Source organism: Artemia franciscana, chromosome 17 (genome assembly GCF_032884065.1).
Source record: "Artemia franciscana chromosome 17, ASM3288406v1, whole genome shotgun sequence".
NCBI classification, from domain to species: Eukaryota; Metazoa; Arthropoda; class Branchiopoda; order Anostraca; family Artemiidae; genus Artemia; species Artemia franciscana.
The window spans coordinates 13,057,258-13,077,474 of NC_088879.1; the positions used below are offsets into that span (position 1 = coordinate 13,057,258).

Sequence of the window (20,217 nt, forward strand, 5' to 3'; positions counted from 1 at the left end):
CGAGTGACGTCATGATTGTGTGTCGACTGACGTCATGTTTGTCGACTGACGAAATTACAGACCGGGCCATCGGGACACAAATGACGACCAGGACACCGGGACATAGGGAATATAAATGACGACCGGCACACTCAAAGAGAAAACAAACCGGGACCCGGTATCCCAGTCTGTAATTTCTCTTAGAGTGTCCTGGTCGTCATTTATATAGATATATAGATACAGTTTCATTTCAGTTTTTTTTCTTTTTTAGTTTTTTCTTTTCTTATTTTTTTCTTTTTTAGTTTTTCTTTTTAAGTTTCTTCTTTTTATTGATAATAAACCTCAAAATTTTGGGTATCTGTTTTAAGGTTTTCGAATTACCTTAATCTTTTGTCAAAATATATTGAAACATTTGTGGAATTCCCAGTTTTTTTAGTTTTTTCTTTTTTTTTAGCTGTTTAGGTTTTTTTTAGTTTTTTTTTCTTTTTAGTTTTTTACCTTTTTATTTTTTTTACATTTTTCCTTTTTAAGTTTTTTTCTTTTTTTAATTTTTTATTTAGTTTTTTTTTAGTTTTTTCTTTTTAGTTTTGTTTTTAGTTTTTTACCATTTTTGTTTTTTCGAATTACTTTAACCTATTGTCAAAATATTTCGAAATATTTATGTAATTTCCAGTTTTTACATTCTAGTTTGTTTTCTTTTATATATATAGAAGATATAATCTGGCGTAATGGACAGACAACTTATTTTTATATATATTGTCAAAATATATTGAAATATTTGTGCAATTCCCAGTTTGTTTAGTTTTTTCTTTTTTTTTAGTTTTTTAGCTTTTTTAGTTTTTTTAGTTTTTTATCTTTTTATTTTTTTATGTTTTTTCTTTTTGGGTTTTTTCTTTTTTTTTATTTTTTCAATTTTTAATTTTTTTTTTAGTTTTTTCTTTTTAGTTTTTTTTTAGTTTTTTACCATTTTTCTTTTTTCGAATTACTTTAATCTATTGTCAAAATATTTCGAAATATTTATGCAATTTCCAGTTTTTACATTCTAGTTTGTTTTCTTTTATATATATAGAAAATATAATCTGGCGTAACGGCTAAACTTAAACATTAATAGATTTCTACGTGAACATATATGTCTTAAATATCTTTAATGAAGTCACCGTCATAGCTTCCCTCTGTCCCGGTCGTCATTTGTGTCTCGGTCTGTAATTTCTCTTTGAGTGTTTTTTTCTTTTTAGTATTTTTTAGTTTTTTACATTTTTTCTTTTTTCAGTTTTCTTTTTCTGCTTTATTTTTCAGCTTCACTATGAAATACATATCGCCGAACCTTTGTTTTTTTAACTAAAATCTGGTAGGCATTGATGACCTTATCCAAGTCAAAATCCCAAACCCAATCATCATCGCTATCATTTTCAGTTTTGATATGTTTTGACTCTCGCTGTCCAGGTGGATCTTCATCTAACTGCGCGGTTTTGCGTTCTTTAGCCTCAAGCCTGTTTCCTTGCTGTTCTTTTGATTCCTAGGCACGCTTTCTTTTCTGACTTTCTCTATCAGCAGCAAGTTTTTGGCATAGACTCTTTGAGCATCTTCATCGGCTTTTGCCATTGTAAGTTCATCAGTCATTTTAAACTTAAACATTAATAGATTTCTACGTGAACATATATGTCTTAAATACCATTAATGACGTCACCGTCAAAGCAAAAATGACGACAACTAATTTCATGACGTCAGCCAACACAGAAACATGACGTCACCTGATCCACAGACACACACACAACTTATTTTTATATATATAGATAGATATAATTCTAAAATTGTCAGGTAATTTTCTATTTTGAAATAAAAACTAAAAATTATTGCTCAGACAACATAAATATTTTTGATATTTACATAATAGCTTTAGTGGTTCTGGACTGAAAACTAAATATGCTAATCAAATTGGGAATTGCAATCTTTTAGGTTGAAAAGGCAGATCCATTGGAATCATGAGAATGCGTGGAATAAGAAAAGCCTCACCCTCAAAAGGCCCTGTCAAGATTGTTGCCTCTATTACGTTATAACAGACATAACACGTCATTTGTGTCCCGGTGTCCCGGTCTGTAGTTTCGTTAGTCGACAAACATGACGTCAGACGACAAACAACTTCATGACGACATACAGCTCAATCCTTATAATGACGTCAGTCGACAAACATGACGTCAGTCGACACACAAACATGACGTCAGTCGACAGACAGACAAACAACTTATTTTTGTATATATAGATATATATATATATATATATATATATATATATATATATATATATATATATATATATATATATATATATATATATATATATATATATATATATATATATAGATGTCCCGGTGTCCCGGTCGTCATTTGTGTCCCGATGTCCCGGTCTGTAATTTCGTCGGTCAGCAACATGACGTCAGTCGACACACAAATATGACGTCACTCGACACACAGACAACTTATTTTTATATATATACTAGCTGTTGGGGTGGCGCTTCGTGCCACACCAACACCTAGTTGGTGGGGGCAATTCGCACCTCCCAAGCCCCCCCCGCGCGCGTAAGTCGTTACGCGCCATATTAGTTACGCACCATTGTAGTTGTGTGTCCCTGTGTCCCACCTGTGAATATAGATAAAAGAAAAAAGATTTCTCTTTTTGTTATAGATATAGGCTTATATGTTTTTAACTACGTAAAACTTGCGAATATACAACATTCTTCGATGTCCCATTGTCTGTGCATATAATTAGATTTTCAGGCTTACCGACTCTTGAACATGCAACATAAAATTGTCCATGGGAAAAACAATCCGTATTCAGATCTATACCTCATTGTTCTAATGATTGCCCTTGAGCTTTGTTGATGGTGATTGCTAATCGAACATTCCTTCTGTCCCGGTCGTCATTTATATTCCCAGTATCCCGGTCGTCATTTGTGTCCCAGAGTCGCAGTCTGTAATTTTTCTTTGAGCGTCCCGTTCGTCCTTTATATTCCCTGTGTCCCGTTCGTCATTTGTGTCCCGGTCTGTAATTTATCTTTGAGTGTCCCGGCCGTCATTTATATCTCCCGGTCGTTATTTTTGTCCCAGTGCCCCAGTCTGTCATTTCTCTTTGAGTATCCCGGTCGTCATTTATAGTCCCTGTGTCCCGCCTTTTAGTTTTCTTTTTCTCCTTTATTTTTCAGTTTTCTCCTTTTTTTTTTTTTTTTCACTTTTTAGTTTTTTTTAGTTTTTTTTTATTAGTTTTTAGTTTTTTTTCTTTTTATTTTTTTGTAGTTTTTACCTTTTCTTTAGTTTTTTTTTAGTTTTATTTCTTTTTTAGTTTTTTACCTTTTTTGTTTTTTTTAGTTTTTTAGGTTTTTTAGTTTTTTTTAATATTTTCTTTTTAGTTTTTTTTTTAGTTTTTACCGTTTTTAGCTTTTTCTTCTTTTTTATTAATGCTAAAGCCAAGGTTCAAACCTGGAGCCTCTCGGACCTAGAACCTGAAACTTAACGCTTTACCAACTCAGCTACTTCGGCTTGAATACATTCGTTTTGAGCAGCTTCCTCGGGTGTTGCCATTGTAGGTTCTTCAGTCATTTTAAAATTAGAAATTTCTCTTTCAACGATCTTCTTACAATTAAAAATTTGTCTTTGAACGATATTCTTAAATACCTGTGTCCTGGTCGTCATTTATATTCCCTTTGTCCCGGTCGTCATTTGTGTCCCGGTATCCCAGTCTGTAATTTCTCTCTGAGTGTTCCGGTCGTCGTTTATATTCCCTCTATCCCGGTTGTCATTTGTGTCCCGGTCTGTAATTTCTCTTTGAGTGTTTTTTTCTTTTTAGTTTTTTTTAATTTTTTACCTTTTTTCTTTTTTCAGTTTTCTTTTTCTTCTTTATTTTTCAGCGTCACTATGAAATACATATCGCCGAACCTTTGTTTTTTTAACTAAAATCTGGTAGGCATTGATGACCTTATCCAAGTCAAAACCCCAAACCCAATCATCATCGCTATCATTTTCAGTTTTGATATGTTTTGACTCTCGCTGTCCAGGTGGATTTTCATCTAACTGCGCGGTTTTGCGTTTTTTAGCCGCAAGCCTGTTTTCTTGCCGTTCTTGTGATTCCTCGGCACGCTTTCTTTTCTTACTTTCTCTATCAGCCGCAAGTTTTTTGGCATAGACTCTTTGAGCAGCTTCCTCGGCTGTTGCCATTGTAGGTTCTTCAGTCATTTTACAATCAAACATTTTTCCGTCCACGATCTTCTTACAATTAAAAATTTGTCTTTGAGAGATTCTCTTAAATACTTTTAGCCTTTTTTTTCACTTTCTCTTTTAGCAGCAAGTCTGGTTTCGCGTTGCTCTTGCGATTCCTCGGCACACTTTCTTTTCTTACTTTTTCTATCAGCAGCAAGTTTTTTGGCATAGATTCTTTGAGCAGCTTCCTCTGCTGTTGACATTGTAGGTTCTTCAGTCATTTTACAATTAAAAATTTTTCCGTGAACGAATGTCTTAAATACCTGTAATGACGTCATCGTCATAATGACGACATGACGACCTGATGACATGACTTCACTCGACACACAGGCAGCTTATTTTTATATATATAGAAGATAGAAAATAGTGTAACAGACAAACAACTTACTTTTATATGTATAAGATAATATCCGAACGATATTCACCTCAAAGTATCAAGGAATGCTTAAATGCTAAAAGCTTACTTGCAGAGCAAGAAAGTGGTGTAGCTGCTGAAGAATTTTGAATGGAATTGTTTTTGTGGAGACATTTTTAGTGCAATACCTGGATAAAAGAATGTTGAGCCATAAGCAAAAAGCAACCGAGAATACGTTGTCAAAGCGGCTACAGCAATAGCGACTTTGGTTTTAAATAGATTGTTACCCGAGGTAGACCCTCCAGCAGTATTACCACTTTAGTGACGACAGACCTAAAATCAAGAGTCTTCGAATCTAATGATAATTATATAGCTTTTCGTATGGAAAACACTGTCATTATCAACGTCAACCTCCCCACTGACTATCGAGATGAGAATTCAGAAAGGTCGTTTGCCCTTGCTTCAGAGAAGCCTAGTTCGCGCATTAAGAAAATCTTGGCTAAGCTAAGCTTTCCTTGTATAATAATGGGAGATTTTAACTGTGATGTTAGTCGTGATCCCGCTGAGTGGTCTATGCAAGTCTCCCTCACCTGTGGAATCTTTGGTGACTCCATTTATATTGTGCCAAAAGATCCGAATGTCACTTACATTCACCCTTCAAGTAACACTTCGAATTTGGATCATGTTGCAGTGTCAGCCGAATTAAATTTGCCAATAATTAAGGTGCTATCTGATTGTCACGTGTCTGATGATCTTCCCATAGCGGCCTCTTTTCGATTGTCTAATAGAACACTACCAACTGCTACCCATGGTGTAGGTCACTGCCTTTATTGACGTATTTACATATGTATTTGATTGCCTTTACGGAGTTACAGTATTCAACGTTTATGTTTGCATTAAATGTTTTTGATAATAAAGGTGAGTATGGAACAATCCACTGCTTATCTACTTCGATGGTAGTACCGTTATGCTTCTTCATTATTGCTGTTTAACCACCATCTTCTGTAGATCTTCTTCTATATTGTGGTAACCATCATTGCCAGTAATTGTGTTGGGTACTAAAAGTCGAGTATATCGCTTTTTGCACCTTCCTTTGACCATGCATGGTGATTTTTCATTCAGTGAACCGTAAGGTCCATGTATCATATTTTTTATTACAATACCATATAAGCCCTTATCGAAATTTTCATCAGGTATTTCAGCGGAAATCACAGCGTCAATTTCATTAGAAGTATTTTTATCATGTAGCCAGATTAGTATATGTGCGTGTGGGAATCCTCGTTTTTGCCATTCCACTGAGTACATCCAGCATTGTACTGACCCAAACACTTTAAGTATTGCTATGTAGTTTATCCGTGATTTCAACTTTTGCCAAAACACAAGGGTCATAATGTCATGACTATGAATCGCCGATTGTCCTTGAAGTAAAAGCTGCCTTATCTCGTCCCAAGATTGATTACATGTAAATGTAATAAATAAATCTGAACGACCATAGAGACGAACATACGCAATAGCATCTTGAGCATATTCATGCATATGACGGGGACTGCCAGCATATGACGAAGGTAATTATTAAAGTTATATTAATAATAATATAATAATTATAATAAAGTTTATTATTAAAGTTATAGCTGTCGGCTCCATCCCAAAAAGTTATAGGATATTGTAGGGCATCGTAGCATCGATGAGTTTCAGCAATTCTTACCAACTGAGTGTTTCGCTTATGAAGAATGATATCTCAAGGCAAAAACTGATCAACAACCATAACGATTGCCACTTCGTCGATAGTTAGAGCATTGTATCTACGCACATGTTCGCTTGTAGACGTTTTGTCAGCGGAAGTATAATTTTAATGCGTATCAGTAGGCATCAAATCGATTGCTGTTTTGAACAGGTGCACTAAATCATCATTTTGTGGAAAATATGATGCAATTGGGAAACGATAGTCTTTTCAACGTCGGGAGAAATTTCTCAACCTGCATTCAATTCAGAATTGCTATCACTGATGAAGTACAGTTGTAAAAATTTATGATTCTTACCTGAGAATGGTAAAAGGAACCCTGCTCTATGATAAATTTGCCCTTTTACTTTGAAAGTAGGCATAAATTGATCTTGATTTTCGATTTGGGCACCAAACGACGTCATTTGGAAACTCGAGTTATATTTTCTGATGTTTAATAAAAAAAAAAACGCTTAGATTCTGACGTAGTTCCAGCTAGCAAAGTCTTTAATGGCTCTAGTGGTGCTGCCAGTTGAGGAAGTTTAACTTTTCCTGGGGCGCAACACATTCCCATTGTTTAACCATTAAATTCCAAGGCCTTGCAATAGGGACAAATTTTAGACATAGTCCCTTTTTGAACACATCTACTTAAGGTATAATCATCGACTGGATTGTACCTGAATGCCAGGCGATAATTTTCACGTTGCTCTTGTGATTCCTCGGCACGCTTTCTTTTGGCATTATCTCTTTGAGCCTCAAGCCTGTTGTCACGTTGTTGTCCTAACCTGTTTCACGTTGTCAAACCTGTTTTCACCCTAATCAGGATTAGATGCAGAGGCGCCATTTGGGGGAGTCAGGGTTGGGCAAATGCCAACCCCAGATTTTCCAGGGGGGGCCAAGCTTCCACCATAAAGGGCCATTTGCCGGCCATAATAATCCCTTATGTCCAACATAATCCATTCTTTCCAATATTTGAAATTACTGCACGCCTATTAACCAAAGAGCGTAATTACCTGACGACCCTTGGGGTAATTACGTTATTTGCTATTAATCATTGTAAACTTTGAAAATAGGTTAGATACATAATAAAATTTTCAAGTTCTGTCAAATGCCCATTTCCTAGATGATTATATTAATATTATAAATTCTGAATATTTGAAGTAATTCCTCTAAGTTGACAGATTAAAAAAGGTCAGTTCCTGTCAAATGTTTCGATATTTATTTCCTTGTTTTAGTGAGTATAAGCCATCGTTTTAGATTACTCGAGTCAGTTCTTATTCTGTTTTTGTCCTCGTCTTGTGCACATTTACTATATCATATGTGTAAATAAACATTTTTATGCTCGACACATAAACCTTATGAAAGTTAGAGACGCTTGACATCCTCTACCGGTCGAACCTCAGATTGTAGGCCAACGCTACCATAAGACTCTAAAGACGAGAGCACAGAGAGAAGTAGAAGATTTTACATCATTAAGCCTATTAACTTTTTAGTTAGGTAAATACAAAGGTATTAATAGTCATTATCATTAGAACTCAAAAGATCACCAAGCATCTGAAACAATTTGTGACAACTTCGACGCTAGGAAAGAACTTCATCCAATCTGGAAATCGGACTACTACTTTGGAGGATGAAATGAAGCGAGAGTACTCCGAGACTTTCGACCGTCTACTAGCCAAATTTGACAGAAGGTTCACATATAACTTGCCAGTACTGAGGACACTCGAAGCCTTGGGTCCAAGCTCGACCAAGTTTATGGACACAGTTGAAGCGTTTCTCTGCTCTTTACGGTGAGCTGGATATTGACGACATTCTTCTCGAATCTCAAGCTGGTATTGCCAAGTGTTTATTGCTGGATGAGGAGAAAAAGCCGGAAAACTTCCTAGACATTATTGACCATGTTCAGGAATTACCAGTGGCTTACTCAGAAGTAATTAAAGTACTTTGTATTGCTGCCACACTTCCTGTGACAACAGCGAGCAATGGGCGTTTGTTTTCTAGCCTAGAAATAGTGAAAAACTACCTGCTGTCTATAACAGGAGACGATCGTCTCGGTCACCTCCTTTGGATGTTTGCAGAGAAGGATTTAGTAAAAAATTGGACTATGACCAGCTTGTTGACGATTTTGCAAAGATGAAACCTCGGTAGTTCCCCTTGTTACCTTGAGTGTTGTAATATTTTTTTTCTCTTGTTATGTTTTTCCTTTTTATAAATATATTTGATCTGAAAGATTTCTGTTGAAGGAAAACCGAGATTTTGGTTACAACCCTCAGCATGTTAATGAAGATTACTTTCACCGACGTATTGTTTACTCAAATAAAGTATCTCGCTGAGGAATGCCAGCCTGTAATCTGGTTGAATTTTTCACTTTCAGTTTAATCAGTTAACCTCGTTGATTGTGATCTTCGGTGTCAGAATTAATCTTAGATGTCTGTGTGGCTGAGTTCCACAATCGGTTACGGTACATTTTCAAGCAACACACGGGTGCTGAAAATGCGTTTTTACTTAGAATATACGATCGACATGCTGCCGAAACCCACATTTTTTTCTTACGCGACACGAAGTGAGTCGGAGGGGCCAAGATGGAGTTCATGCCCACCCCAATATTTGGCTCGAATGGCGCCTCTGATTGGGTCCTTTCTAACAATGGTTCTTTTTGGTAGTTTGGAAAAAAAGCATCGGATTGAAGTTTCTTGTAAACAGATTTACACATTTCCATAGCTAGTATCAACGTATATTTTGTAAATTTTGGAATGGTTAGTCCAGAGCTTAGATATAATCTTGAAGTCGTTGCCTGACAATAATGAGAATCATCTGAATATAATTTCTTGCGTAAACTTTTTTGTCCATCTGTTAATCGCTCGGGGGTTAGATTCTTGAGACTGAACACGTTATTTCTATCTTTACGAGCAGTACTAGCATTTTAACTTTTTTTTTTCTGTTTTGTTGCTCTTAAAACATCCCGTTATGAACTTTTCACCGTTACTTCTAACGTGGGTAAAAGTGTGAACCTTCCTTAAAAATTGCCAGTAGTTGTCTTTTGGTAAACAACTGGGTCCTTTTTCAGACACATGAAGGGAAGTTATCTGTAACTCCATTGAATGTAGCTACAGGCCTAAATGTCATAAGATGTCTTTACATACTAAATTATTTGCTGAAATATGATGTAAAACATTAGTAAGGTAAAAGTCCTCAAAATATGAAAATTTTCGTAAGTTCATTTTCTTCTCTCATCTTAATTTTCTTATACAAATTTCGATCTTTTAAAGCAGTAGGTTACATGCAGTCTTACCAAAAGTTTTTTATGTATGCATTTCCTGCCACACAGTCCAGTTAAATGAAATAGGACTCTGACCAAAAGGCTGCACATAGGCAAAGCGAATATCGTAATGATATAAAAAAATACTTACCTTGAACAAATGACCTCTACTATGAAGCTATAATTGTTTTTGCTGGTCCAAATTCCAGAGTTCGGCAAATACTTCAGTTAGAACCTCGGCCTTCACTTGTGGATCTTGCACATCAGTCCCGTCGATAATTTTAGAGAAGGAATTAAAGTTTCCTTAGACGATTTTAAATTCTTTTGGGGAATTCTCCGCCAGGTCGTTGCTGTAGTATGCTTAATATATGCTTTGATGAAGTCAAGACTGGCCATTTTGCTCTTTGAAAGTAGCCTGTGCGCCTTTGTTTTGCTCGTAAAGCCATTTTTCAGTGGGGGTTGAAGCAAAGTGTAGCCTATTTTGTTATACATTTGGATAGCACTAATTTTTAAACCTATTTTGGATGACACTCATTTAACTATGACTGCACAAACAGGAATTCAGCTGTTGAGTCGTATTAGTCCTTGTCTGGAGTTTGTTCAAAAGTAGATGAAGCTTAATAAGTTAAATTTGAATTATAGTAAATCTTGCTTTTTATTATATGGTAGGAACTCAAATTATTACCCTTCGATAGACACACTAAATTTTGCTGATATGCGTATTCTAAGAATAATTTCTACAAAATATTTAAGAGGTATAATTGATGGATCTTAGTTTTAGAAAACATAAGGATTATATTAGTCTTAAACTCGCTAGGAATGTCGACATTTTAAGAAAGTTGAAGCACATTTTCCCAAGAGATATTTTAGGAACACTATATTATTTCTTAATTCATCCTTATCTGTTATACTGTTGTACTGTTTGAGGTAGTACATTTCCTTCTCATCTTCATCATATTCGAGTTTTGCAGAATAAAGCTCTTCGAGTGTTATGCGGTGTTGGTTTTAAAGACTAGGTACAAAAGAGATATATAGATTGCAAAATCTTGCCTATAGCAGGACTTACTACTTTTTATCGAAGTCTGTTTATATATAAATAATTTAAAAATTGTTTACCAATATGTTTTAAAAGTAAGTTTGAATTAGGAAGTGATATTCATACGCATTTTATGGGACAGTCCAATAAAATTCGTCGTCTACTTGCTATTACCCGTAGATCTCTAATTTTTTATTCGGAATCTAGGACCCCATGCATGGAATTGTTTACCTACGACTTTAAGAAACGTAGATAAATTTCGCGAATTTTGGCGGGAATTAAAGCTATTTTGCCTTAATATTTATGGTTTTGAATAATTGAGTGGACCTCAAGTGGAGCCAAGAAGTTGGTTTTGTTTCAGGCGACACTGGTAAAGTGGTTTTAGTTTCTTTTTGTTTTATCCTTTCTGAAGTGGAATCCCGTATCGATTGAAATTCAGGGTTAATGAATATGTTTTTCTTTTCCTTTTCTCTTCTTTTTCATTTTCCTCTCCTTTTTCGTATTATTTTTATTTGTATGTGTATTGGGGTTGTAAGCCCAAACAAGCTTTGCTTCAGGCCATTTGCTTGTTTTGTTTTGTTTATTTATATTAATAAACCCATCTTTCTCACTATAATCTTTGCTCAACAAAAAAGTAGTTCAATATTCTAATATCTTGAAATGATGAATGAACTTAAAACTGTCCTTCTTTTTCAGGATCGACGTCCAGGGAAGATTTGTATCAATATCACAGTGACGGCAACTTGGGACAAGGTAGGTTCAAAATAATTCACAAGGCTTTTCTCGAATTTTTCAGCCTAGTACGGTTTCCAGTTTTTCTTTTCTTGACAAAATTGTAATGTCAGTTTTCACATACTATTTTTTAATTATCTTAACTAAGAAACAAAATATATAAATGTCAAATTGAGCATCATGAATAAAGCAGCTGATCTTAAGCTTTAATTTTTAACTCATAAAAATATTACCTAGACTGATAACAAGGTCAAATGGTTGCTTTTTAAAACTTGAGTCACGTGGCCATAGAGAGTTGTAATTTTTCGAGAGGGAGCCAAACTTTCAAGGCAGAAAAACAATGCATAAATTAAAATCCAAAGAAAAAAGAAGAGTATAAAATCAGGAGATATCAAGAGAGGGTGATGATCTTCCTCTACAGACTTGGCCATATAATCCTTCTAAATTGTCTTATGACGTATGAAATAAGAAAAGAAATAGTAAATGAAAAGAGAAAACTTTAAACAATTTTTTTCTGAATTTTCTGTTAAAACTATGATCTATTATGACTCTGTATTTGCTGATATGCCATCAACTGATTTTTTTTTCCGATTTTAGATGTTTTTAACGTGTCCCCCCTTTTAAAATATTTGTAAATTATGACGTTAAGTGGGTCATGTTATGGAATGGTAAAATAAAATATCTGCAACAAATGTGTTTTTGCCACGTGAATTCTCTATTTTTAACAAAGCTCTAGTATTTCAACACAGTTCTACAGTTCCATAGTTCTACATTCCCCTGTGCAGTTTTCCCATCTTGAATGATCCCTGAGTATTGTTTCTTTGTGAAATTAAATAAAAAAAAACTAGTTTTTTCAAATGATAGTAAGGAGCGACATCAAAACTTAAAACGAACAGAAATTAAACCGTATATGAAATGGGTTGTCCCCTCCGCAATCCCTCGCTCTTTACGCTAAAGTTTTTAATTGTTTTAAAAAGTAGAATTGTGGCAAAGAGTCAAACTTTAGAGTAAAAAGCAAGGGGTTGCGGAGGGGACAACCCGTTTCATATACGAAATAATTTCTGTTCGTTTTAAGTTTTAATGTCGCTCCTTACTTTCAGTCAAAAAAACTAGTATTTTTTATTTAATTTCTGAACGTTTTTGAATTAATGCATGTTTGATTTTGACTCTCCGTACATAAATTATTAAATGAAATTTGCATATTAATTCTTTTTTTGGCTAAATGGCTTTCTCTTAGTTTTGATCAGACGATTTTGAGAAATAAAAGATGGGGAAAGAGGCCTAATTGCCCTCCAATTTTTCAGTTACTTAAAAACGCAACTAGAACTTTTAATTTTTAACGACCGTTTTTATTAGTAAAAAATATACGTAACTTAAGAATTAACTTACGTAACAAACTTATATATTCTTATAATTTTAATTATATATAAATATATATATATATGAGGGGGTTTGTCCCCTCGTTAATACCTCGCTCTTCACACTAAATCTTAAGTTTTGTTCCAATTCTTTAAGAATGACCCCTGAATCAGAAAGGCCGTAGAATAAATAGTTGAAATTACTAAAAATACTTTAGCATAAAGAGCGAAGTATTTATCTCCTCCTAGATACCTCGCTCTTTATGCTAAAGTATTTTTAGAACCCCTCATATGCGTAATAATCTCTGTTCGTTTTAAGTTTTAATGCTACTCCTTACTATCAATTGAAAAAACGTTTTCATGTTCATATTTTCATTGTTTTTTTAATAGTAATGCTAAAACATCCTGCGCCCTTTTCATTGAATTTCTCTTCCCCCATAAAATATTCCTCCAAGGAAAGATCCTCCCACATAGCCCCCTCCCCTCAACCCAACACCCAAACCAAAAAAATCCCCCTGAAAACGTCGGTACACTTCCCAATAACCATTGCTGTATGTAAACATTGGTCAAAGTTTGTAACTTGCAGCCCCTCCCCCAGGAACTCTGGGGGAGTAAGTCATCCCCAAAGACATAGTTATTATGGTTTTCGACTATGTGGAACAAAATGGCTATCTCAAAATTTTGATCCTTGACTTTGGGAAAAAAGGAGCGTGGGAGGGGGCCTAGGTGCCCTCTAATTTTTTGGTCACTTAAAAAGGGCACTAGAACTTTTCATTTCCTTTAGAATGAGCCCTCTTGCAACAGTCTATGACCACTTGATCGATACGATGACCCCTTGGGAAAAAAACAAACAATTAAACACGCACCCGTGATCTGTCTTCTGGCCAAAAATACGAAATTCCACATTTTTGTAGATTGGACCTTGAATTTTTTTTTTCTATGGGGTTTTCTGATACGCGGAATGCGATGGTGGGATTTTCGTTAAGATCCTATTACTTTTAAGGGGTGTTTCCCCCTATATTCCAAAATAAGGCAAATTTTCTCAGGCTCGTAACTTTTGATGACAAAGATTAAATTTGATGAAACTTATATATTTTAAATCAGCATACAAATCCAATTCTTCTGATGTATCTTTTAGCATCGAAATTCCGTTTTTTAGAGTTTCATTTACTATTGAGCCGGGTCGCTCCTTACTACAGTTCGTTACCACGAGGTGTTTGACACGTCTCTATAGTTCTTCGGCTCTCCACACAATACATCATTTTTGAACGATGTCCTGGCATTGCTTAAAATATCTCTTTCCTTAATAAATTAAATGATTTAACAAAAATTAAGTAAAAAATTAGAGCATTTTTTAAGTTCAAATGAACCTTAATATAACTACAAGTGGAATATATGCTTTAAAGGGGAATATTAATCTTCCAGGGTACTGGAAATGTGTAGGCTAAAAGAGAAGATCTGTGACCTCAATTGTCTTTACTAAATGGAAGATCTTCCTTAAGACTGGGTACCGTATATATGTGCAATTAGTAATTGGTTCCTTATAAACAGGAGAGGGTTTAGATTCTGTTGTTAAGAACGTTACCTCTTTTAGGAGGCGCAAGTGTGCCTCCCTTATAAACATTATCGCTTCTTCTTCTTTTTTGAAAAATCATCTTTGCGGCCAGAAGCAGCTAAACAAGTTTATAAATTTGGAATGTTTCTCAGAATAATAGACACAGCTTAAATAATAAAAAACCCATTTTGTGATTTTTCAAAAAGCAGAATTCAAAAATTAAAGTTACGAAAGCATTACATACTGAAAAAATTCTAATTTTACATCTATTTGTAATTTTTTGTGAAATTGGCAAAATTGCAGCTAGCTATAAAATCACATTGCAGAAGAATATTTATAAGCTACGCTCTCACAAAAGGGTTAAATAAACAGTAGAACATTTGAATATAGATTTTATTTTACGTGGAATAAAGCTAATTATACTCTTAAGCTTAGTGAATGTGATCCAGCAATTTTAGTTTCTTTTCCTTAATGCAGACCCAAATGCTGATCCAGGAAGGAAGAGTCTTGTAAAATTACTCCCAACCCTCACAGCTTGGCGTCAGTTAGATTTGGTATAGTTTTACTCATACTTGCACGAATATTAAGAATGCGAAACGGACACCACTCTTTCCCCTGTTGGGTTGCGGTTCAAATTTGATGCAATTCATACTAATACTTTTACGGAGCAGGGTTTGTTTGAACAAAATTCGTAAAAATCAAGCATTCATCTATCACCAGAACGATATCGATTTAAAATGAGTTATATATTGCAAAAAAAATGAAGTCTATTTTTGAACAATGTATGCATATTTTACTTTTATAATACTCCTCTCTTCTCCTTTTCTAAGCTCCCAAAGTTCCTTCTTTCATTACAAGAAAAAAACAATAGCTTTTAGGTTTACTTCAAATTTGTTGCTTTAATAATACTCAGCTTTTATCCTGTTTAAGCTCTGAAACGGGCTTTTTTGATTATAAAAACAACAATAACTTTTAATTCTATTTTGAATACGTCACTTTGATAGAACTCTCATGTTTACCCTGTCTAACTCCCAAAAAGTAATATTTCTTGTAAAAAAAAAAAAAAAATGAAAACGAAGTTTAATTCCATAACACTTTAGAAGTCAAATCCCTTGATAGTATGCAACGTTTTCATACGTAATAACAACAACAATATTACTTCTCTATTTGCATTTTCTAATTCTCTAAAAAATCTGTATTTGGTTAAAAAAAATTGAAAACGATCATTAATTGTGTACCACTTGGGAAGGAAAATCCCTTGATAGAATACAATGATTTCCTGTGTATTTTTTCTTCCGCCTGAACAGTTTTACACGTCCCATTTCAAGTCTCCAACAGCAATTCAGGTGATTAGATTTTTTTTTCTATCGTTTCCCAAAAGAGAAATTTACAGCAATAAAACGAATGAAATCTAAGAAAATCTGCTAGTGATCAGCAAATCAATTCAGCTGTAAATATTCGATTGGGTGATTCTTTCTAATTCATAGATGACAAGGGAGGCACAGGGGGGCTTGATTATTTCTTTAAAATGCTTAGAAATGCACTTTTTCTAAAGATTACATTATAGGAATTTTCTAATAGCTTTCTACAATGCTAAATGATCCAGAAGTCCTACCATCGGAAAGAAGTGTCTTCAAGCTAGCAATGCAAAAATTTTCTAGATTTATAGGTTATCTAGTAGCAATTTTTTACTAAATATATTGTTTCCTATTATTAGGAGGAAAATTTTTGGTGGCTGGGGCAGTATGTATAATTGCAAGATTACCTAGAATAATGCAAAATATTGTAAAGAAGTTCTAAATTGTGCTATTTGTCCAAGTTCTTAAAGTAGCAAGGACATCTAAATAGAAGGCTTTTTTCCTTGTTTATGCCTATTCATTATCTTTTTTGACCCTATTCACTTGATCTATTCAGACTTGGAAACGATATTTGTTTTTAAACTAAGAACATTTTAGGGCCGTGTTTTTCGAAAAAACATTCTATGCAAAAATTATTTGACGCTGATTCAGCTGTGTTAAATATTGCCTCTATGAAACTTCAATGTTAACTTTAGCACAAAAACAACTTTGCTTTATTAAAAAAAAAAATGATACCTCTTGAGAATGGTATTGAATCGAAATAAAAAGTACACCATTGAAATTGCCATGGTCGAAAACCCCTAAAAGGAGGTATACAGTCCTCATCCCAAAAACCAAAGAAATTTGTATTTTAGCATGGATAGGGAAAGCAATGCCATGTGCAAGAACAACTGATGGAACGCTCAAAACAAAAATGTTTCCAAGCAACAAGTCCAAAGTTTGAACTTCAGTTGTTTTCTATTTTATTCAAAGCAGTTGTGCTTTTGTGTTTGAAAGAAATGTTTGTTCCTTTCATTTCATGCTCTGTTATTCAACAACTTAAGGTGGCGAGAACAAAATCGTGCTATGCTTAGGTCCTCTAATAGGTTTTAGTGTCACCTAAGCAGTCATGGTGTCGTATTGTATGTGCATGTAGTTGATTAAAAATAAGATGGATAAGTGGATTTGGGATGATTTCAAGATGGTTTCTTTATGCAAGCTCGGGATTTACAGCATATAACTCGCCCAGTATAAATGACAGGGGGGAACATCTTAAAAAAGAGGAAGATAAAAAAAAACAGCTATTAACAGCTGCATTTTCGAAAAAATAGTTGTTTTTTTTCCAAAAAAAAGAAAGTAGAAACAGGTCACCTGCTTGGACAGACCAGTTTCTGTTTCTGTTTTTTTTCACTTTTTTTGTTTCTGTTTTTCTGAAAAACAGAAATAGTGCTGATGCTCAATTTACACCTCAATAGTTCAGTGTCAAGATGTTATTGGAACTTTATACTTTATTTTTGGGGCTCAAAATAGTCAAACGAGTCAAATAGTCAAAAAATAATCGAAAATAGTTAAATAGTCAAATGACGACCAAGTTTGATGCCCAGAGATGATGGCGTGCATCATAATACAGTGGCAGAGTGACAAATAAAGTGTGCCATATTAAGATCTGAAAGTTTCTAGGGTCGATATATTAAGCTACGTCAGTGTCGCAGCTTCCTCGAAATAAATTATTCTTGGACACCGATGAAATAGTTTATGGAAGCTTATTTTTGCTTCAAAATTCTGGTGTCAAGACCAAGTGCCCACCTCTCATTACGGTTGGTGTCAAAAGACTTCACTTCAAAAGAATCAAAAGAATCAGAATTCAAAAGAATCAGATAGGCCGTAGAATAAATAGTTGAAATTACTAAAAATACTATAGCATAAAGAGCGAGGTATTTATCTCCTCCTAAATACCTCGCTCTTTATGCTAAAGTATTTTTAGAACCCCTCATATGCGTAATAATCTCTGTTCGTCTTAAGTTTCAATGGTACTCCTTACTTTCAATTGAAAGAATTTTTCCATGTTTATTTTTTCATTGTTTTTTTTATAGTAATATTAGAAAATCCTGCGCCCTTTTCATTGAATTTCTGTTCCACCATGACATATTTCTCCAAGGAAAGATCCTCCCACATAGCCCCCTCCCCTCAACCCCACCCCCAAAACCCAAAAAATCCCCTGAAAACGACTGTACGCTTCCCAATAACCATTATTATGTGTAAACACTGGTCGAAGTTTGTAACTTGCAGCCCCTCCCCCAGGGACTGTGGGGGAGTAAGTCATTCCCAAAGACATAGTTATTATGGTTTTTGACTATGCGGAACAAAATAGCTATCTCAAAATTTTGATCTGTTGACTTTGGAGAAAAATGAGCGTGGGAGGGGGCCTAGGTGCCCTCCAATTTTTTTGGTCACTTTAAAAGGACACTAGAACTTTTCATTTCCATTAGAATGAGCTCTCTTGCAAAATTCTAGGACCACTTGGTCGATACGATGACCCCTGGGAAAAAAAATGCAAAAAAAAAACAAATAAACACGCACCCGTGATTTGTCTTCTGGCAAAAAATACAAAATTCCACATTTTTGTAGATAAGAGCTTGAAAATTTTGCAATAGAGTTCTCTGATTCGCTGAATGCGATGGTGTGCTTTTCGTTAAGAATCTGTGACTTTTAGGGGGTGTATTCCCCTATTTTCTAAAATAAGACAAATTTTCTCTGGCTCGTAACTTTTGATGACAAAGACCAAATTTGATGAAAATTGTATATTTAAAATTAGCATGAAAGTCCGATTCTTTTGATGTATATTTTAGCGACAAAATTCCATTTTTTAGGGTTTTGTTTACTATTGAGCCGGGTCGCTCCTTACTACAGTTCGTTACCACGAACTGTTTGATACACTGATAAGAACTTTTTAGAAATCTATGTGTATGTATCTTTTTGTGTAAATACGGCAAATTTTGGCAAGAAAAGACGAAGAAAAATTGACAAATTTTAGTGAGTCCATCAAACACAAAATGTCTTGGCAAGAAAACCGAGTTGTATTTACCAATATATACTGATAAAGACTTTTTAAAGACTTTTGATAAAGACTTTAAATTCCTGCATGGAAAGATCCTCCAACGTTACCACCTCCCCCAACCCAGCCCCACCCCAATGGGAAAAAGTCCCTCCTGAAAACGTCTGTACACTTCATAGTAACTATACCATATGTGAGCCATGGTCAAAGTTTGTAACTTGCAGCCCCTCCCCTGGGATGTGTAGGGGATTAAGTCATCCCCAAAGACATATTTATTAGGTTTTTGACTAAGCTAAACAAAATGGTTATCTCAAATTTTTTATCTGGTGACTTTGGGAAAAAAGTGTGCGTTGGGGGGGCCTAGGTGCCCTCCAAATTTTTCATTCATTTGAAAAAGGCACTAGAACTTTTTATTTCCGTTAGAATGAGCCTTTTTGCGACATTCTAGGGCTACTGGGTCCTAGGACCACTGGGTCCCAGATATGTACGCCCCTCCCCCGCCATATCCTGATTTACACAAGAAATTTTTTTTTTAATTTCTTATAGAATAATTTTTTCCAAACAAAGATACAAAGAAGAAGGTAATTTTAAACTATAGGAGTCAATTTTCCCTTCTATTTGGCATCCATGGCAATACTTAATTAATTTAAGGTATTTGCCGCAATAACGCCAAAAACTGTAGAGTTTTTCCGGATATTCTTTGTCAAGCAATGTCCAACGGATAAGTTAATAATTATAACTTTATTTTTCGATCACTTTCAAATTTGAAATGTGATCACTATTTGAATGTGAAGAATATGTTACAATATGATATTTCAGAATCTGTGGTAATACTTTGACTTTGAACCTGTATCTTTACTTAAACAACGTTATTGTGCTGTCTATATTAATGCTATTTATTAATATAAATCGGAGAAACCATAAACAAATCATTTTGATCAAAATCATAAGTAATACTTCAATAAATCACGTATATTATAAGTATAGTACAAGAGTGTAGACAACCATCACCTTTTCCCTCCCAAAAGTTTGTTTAAGCCATACTACTGTCATCTGCAGCAGTTCACTGCTGATAATCAAACAGTTCGTGGTAACAAACTGTAGTAAGGAGCGACCCGGCTCATTAGGGCGCAGGATTTTCAAGCACTATTAAAAAAACAAAACAATGAGAACATTAATACAAAATTCGTTTTTCAACTGGAAGTAATGAGCAACATTAAAACTTAAAACGAACATATAATATTACGTATATAAGGGGTTTTATCTTCTCCACAATACCTTGCTTTTTACGCTAAAGTATTTTTAGCAATTTTACCTCTCCATATTTCAACCTCCCCATAGTCTTCAGGGTATATAATCCGTCCATTATAATAAAAAATTATACATACATAAGAAGCACAAGAAAGTTCCTTGTACCGCACGGGATCGAACCTGAGAACTCTCGCACAGAAAGACTGAGCTTCTTCCACTACGCCGGTACAAGGTGTTTGATAACGTCATTTTTGGCGATTATGATGTAAACTGTTGTAAATATAGTATAAATATGTATGATTTTGCTCTTGTATTTAGTGGAGGCCTGAT

General features: G+C 34.6%; 1 protein-coding gene across 3 annotated transcripts in view; it reads left to right on the plus strand.

The window, feature by feature from the left end:
- The window catches only part of LOC136037874 (lachesin-like), a 368,714-nt gene that overhangs the window by 324,215 nt on the left and 24,282 nt on the right, over positions 1-20,217 (plus strand). For all 3 annotated transcript variants that reach the window (XM_065720726.1, XM_065720725.1, XM_065720728.1), the window contains one exon: positions 11,296-11,352. In XM_065720726.1, coding sequence (XP_065576798.1) covers positions 11,296-11,352 — 57 coding nt within the window. The remainder of the gene's footprint in view (positions 1-11,295; positions 11,353-20,217) is intronic.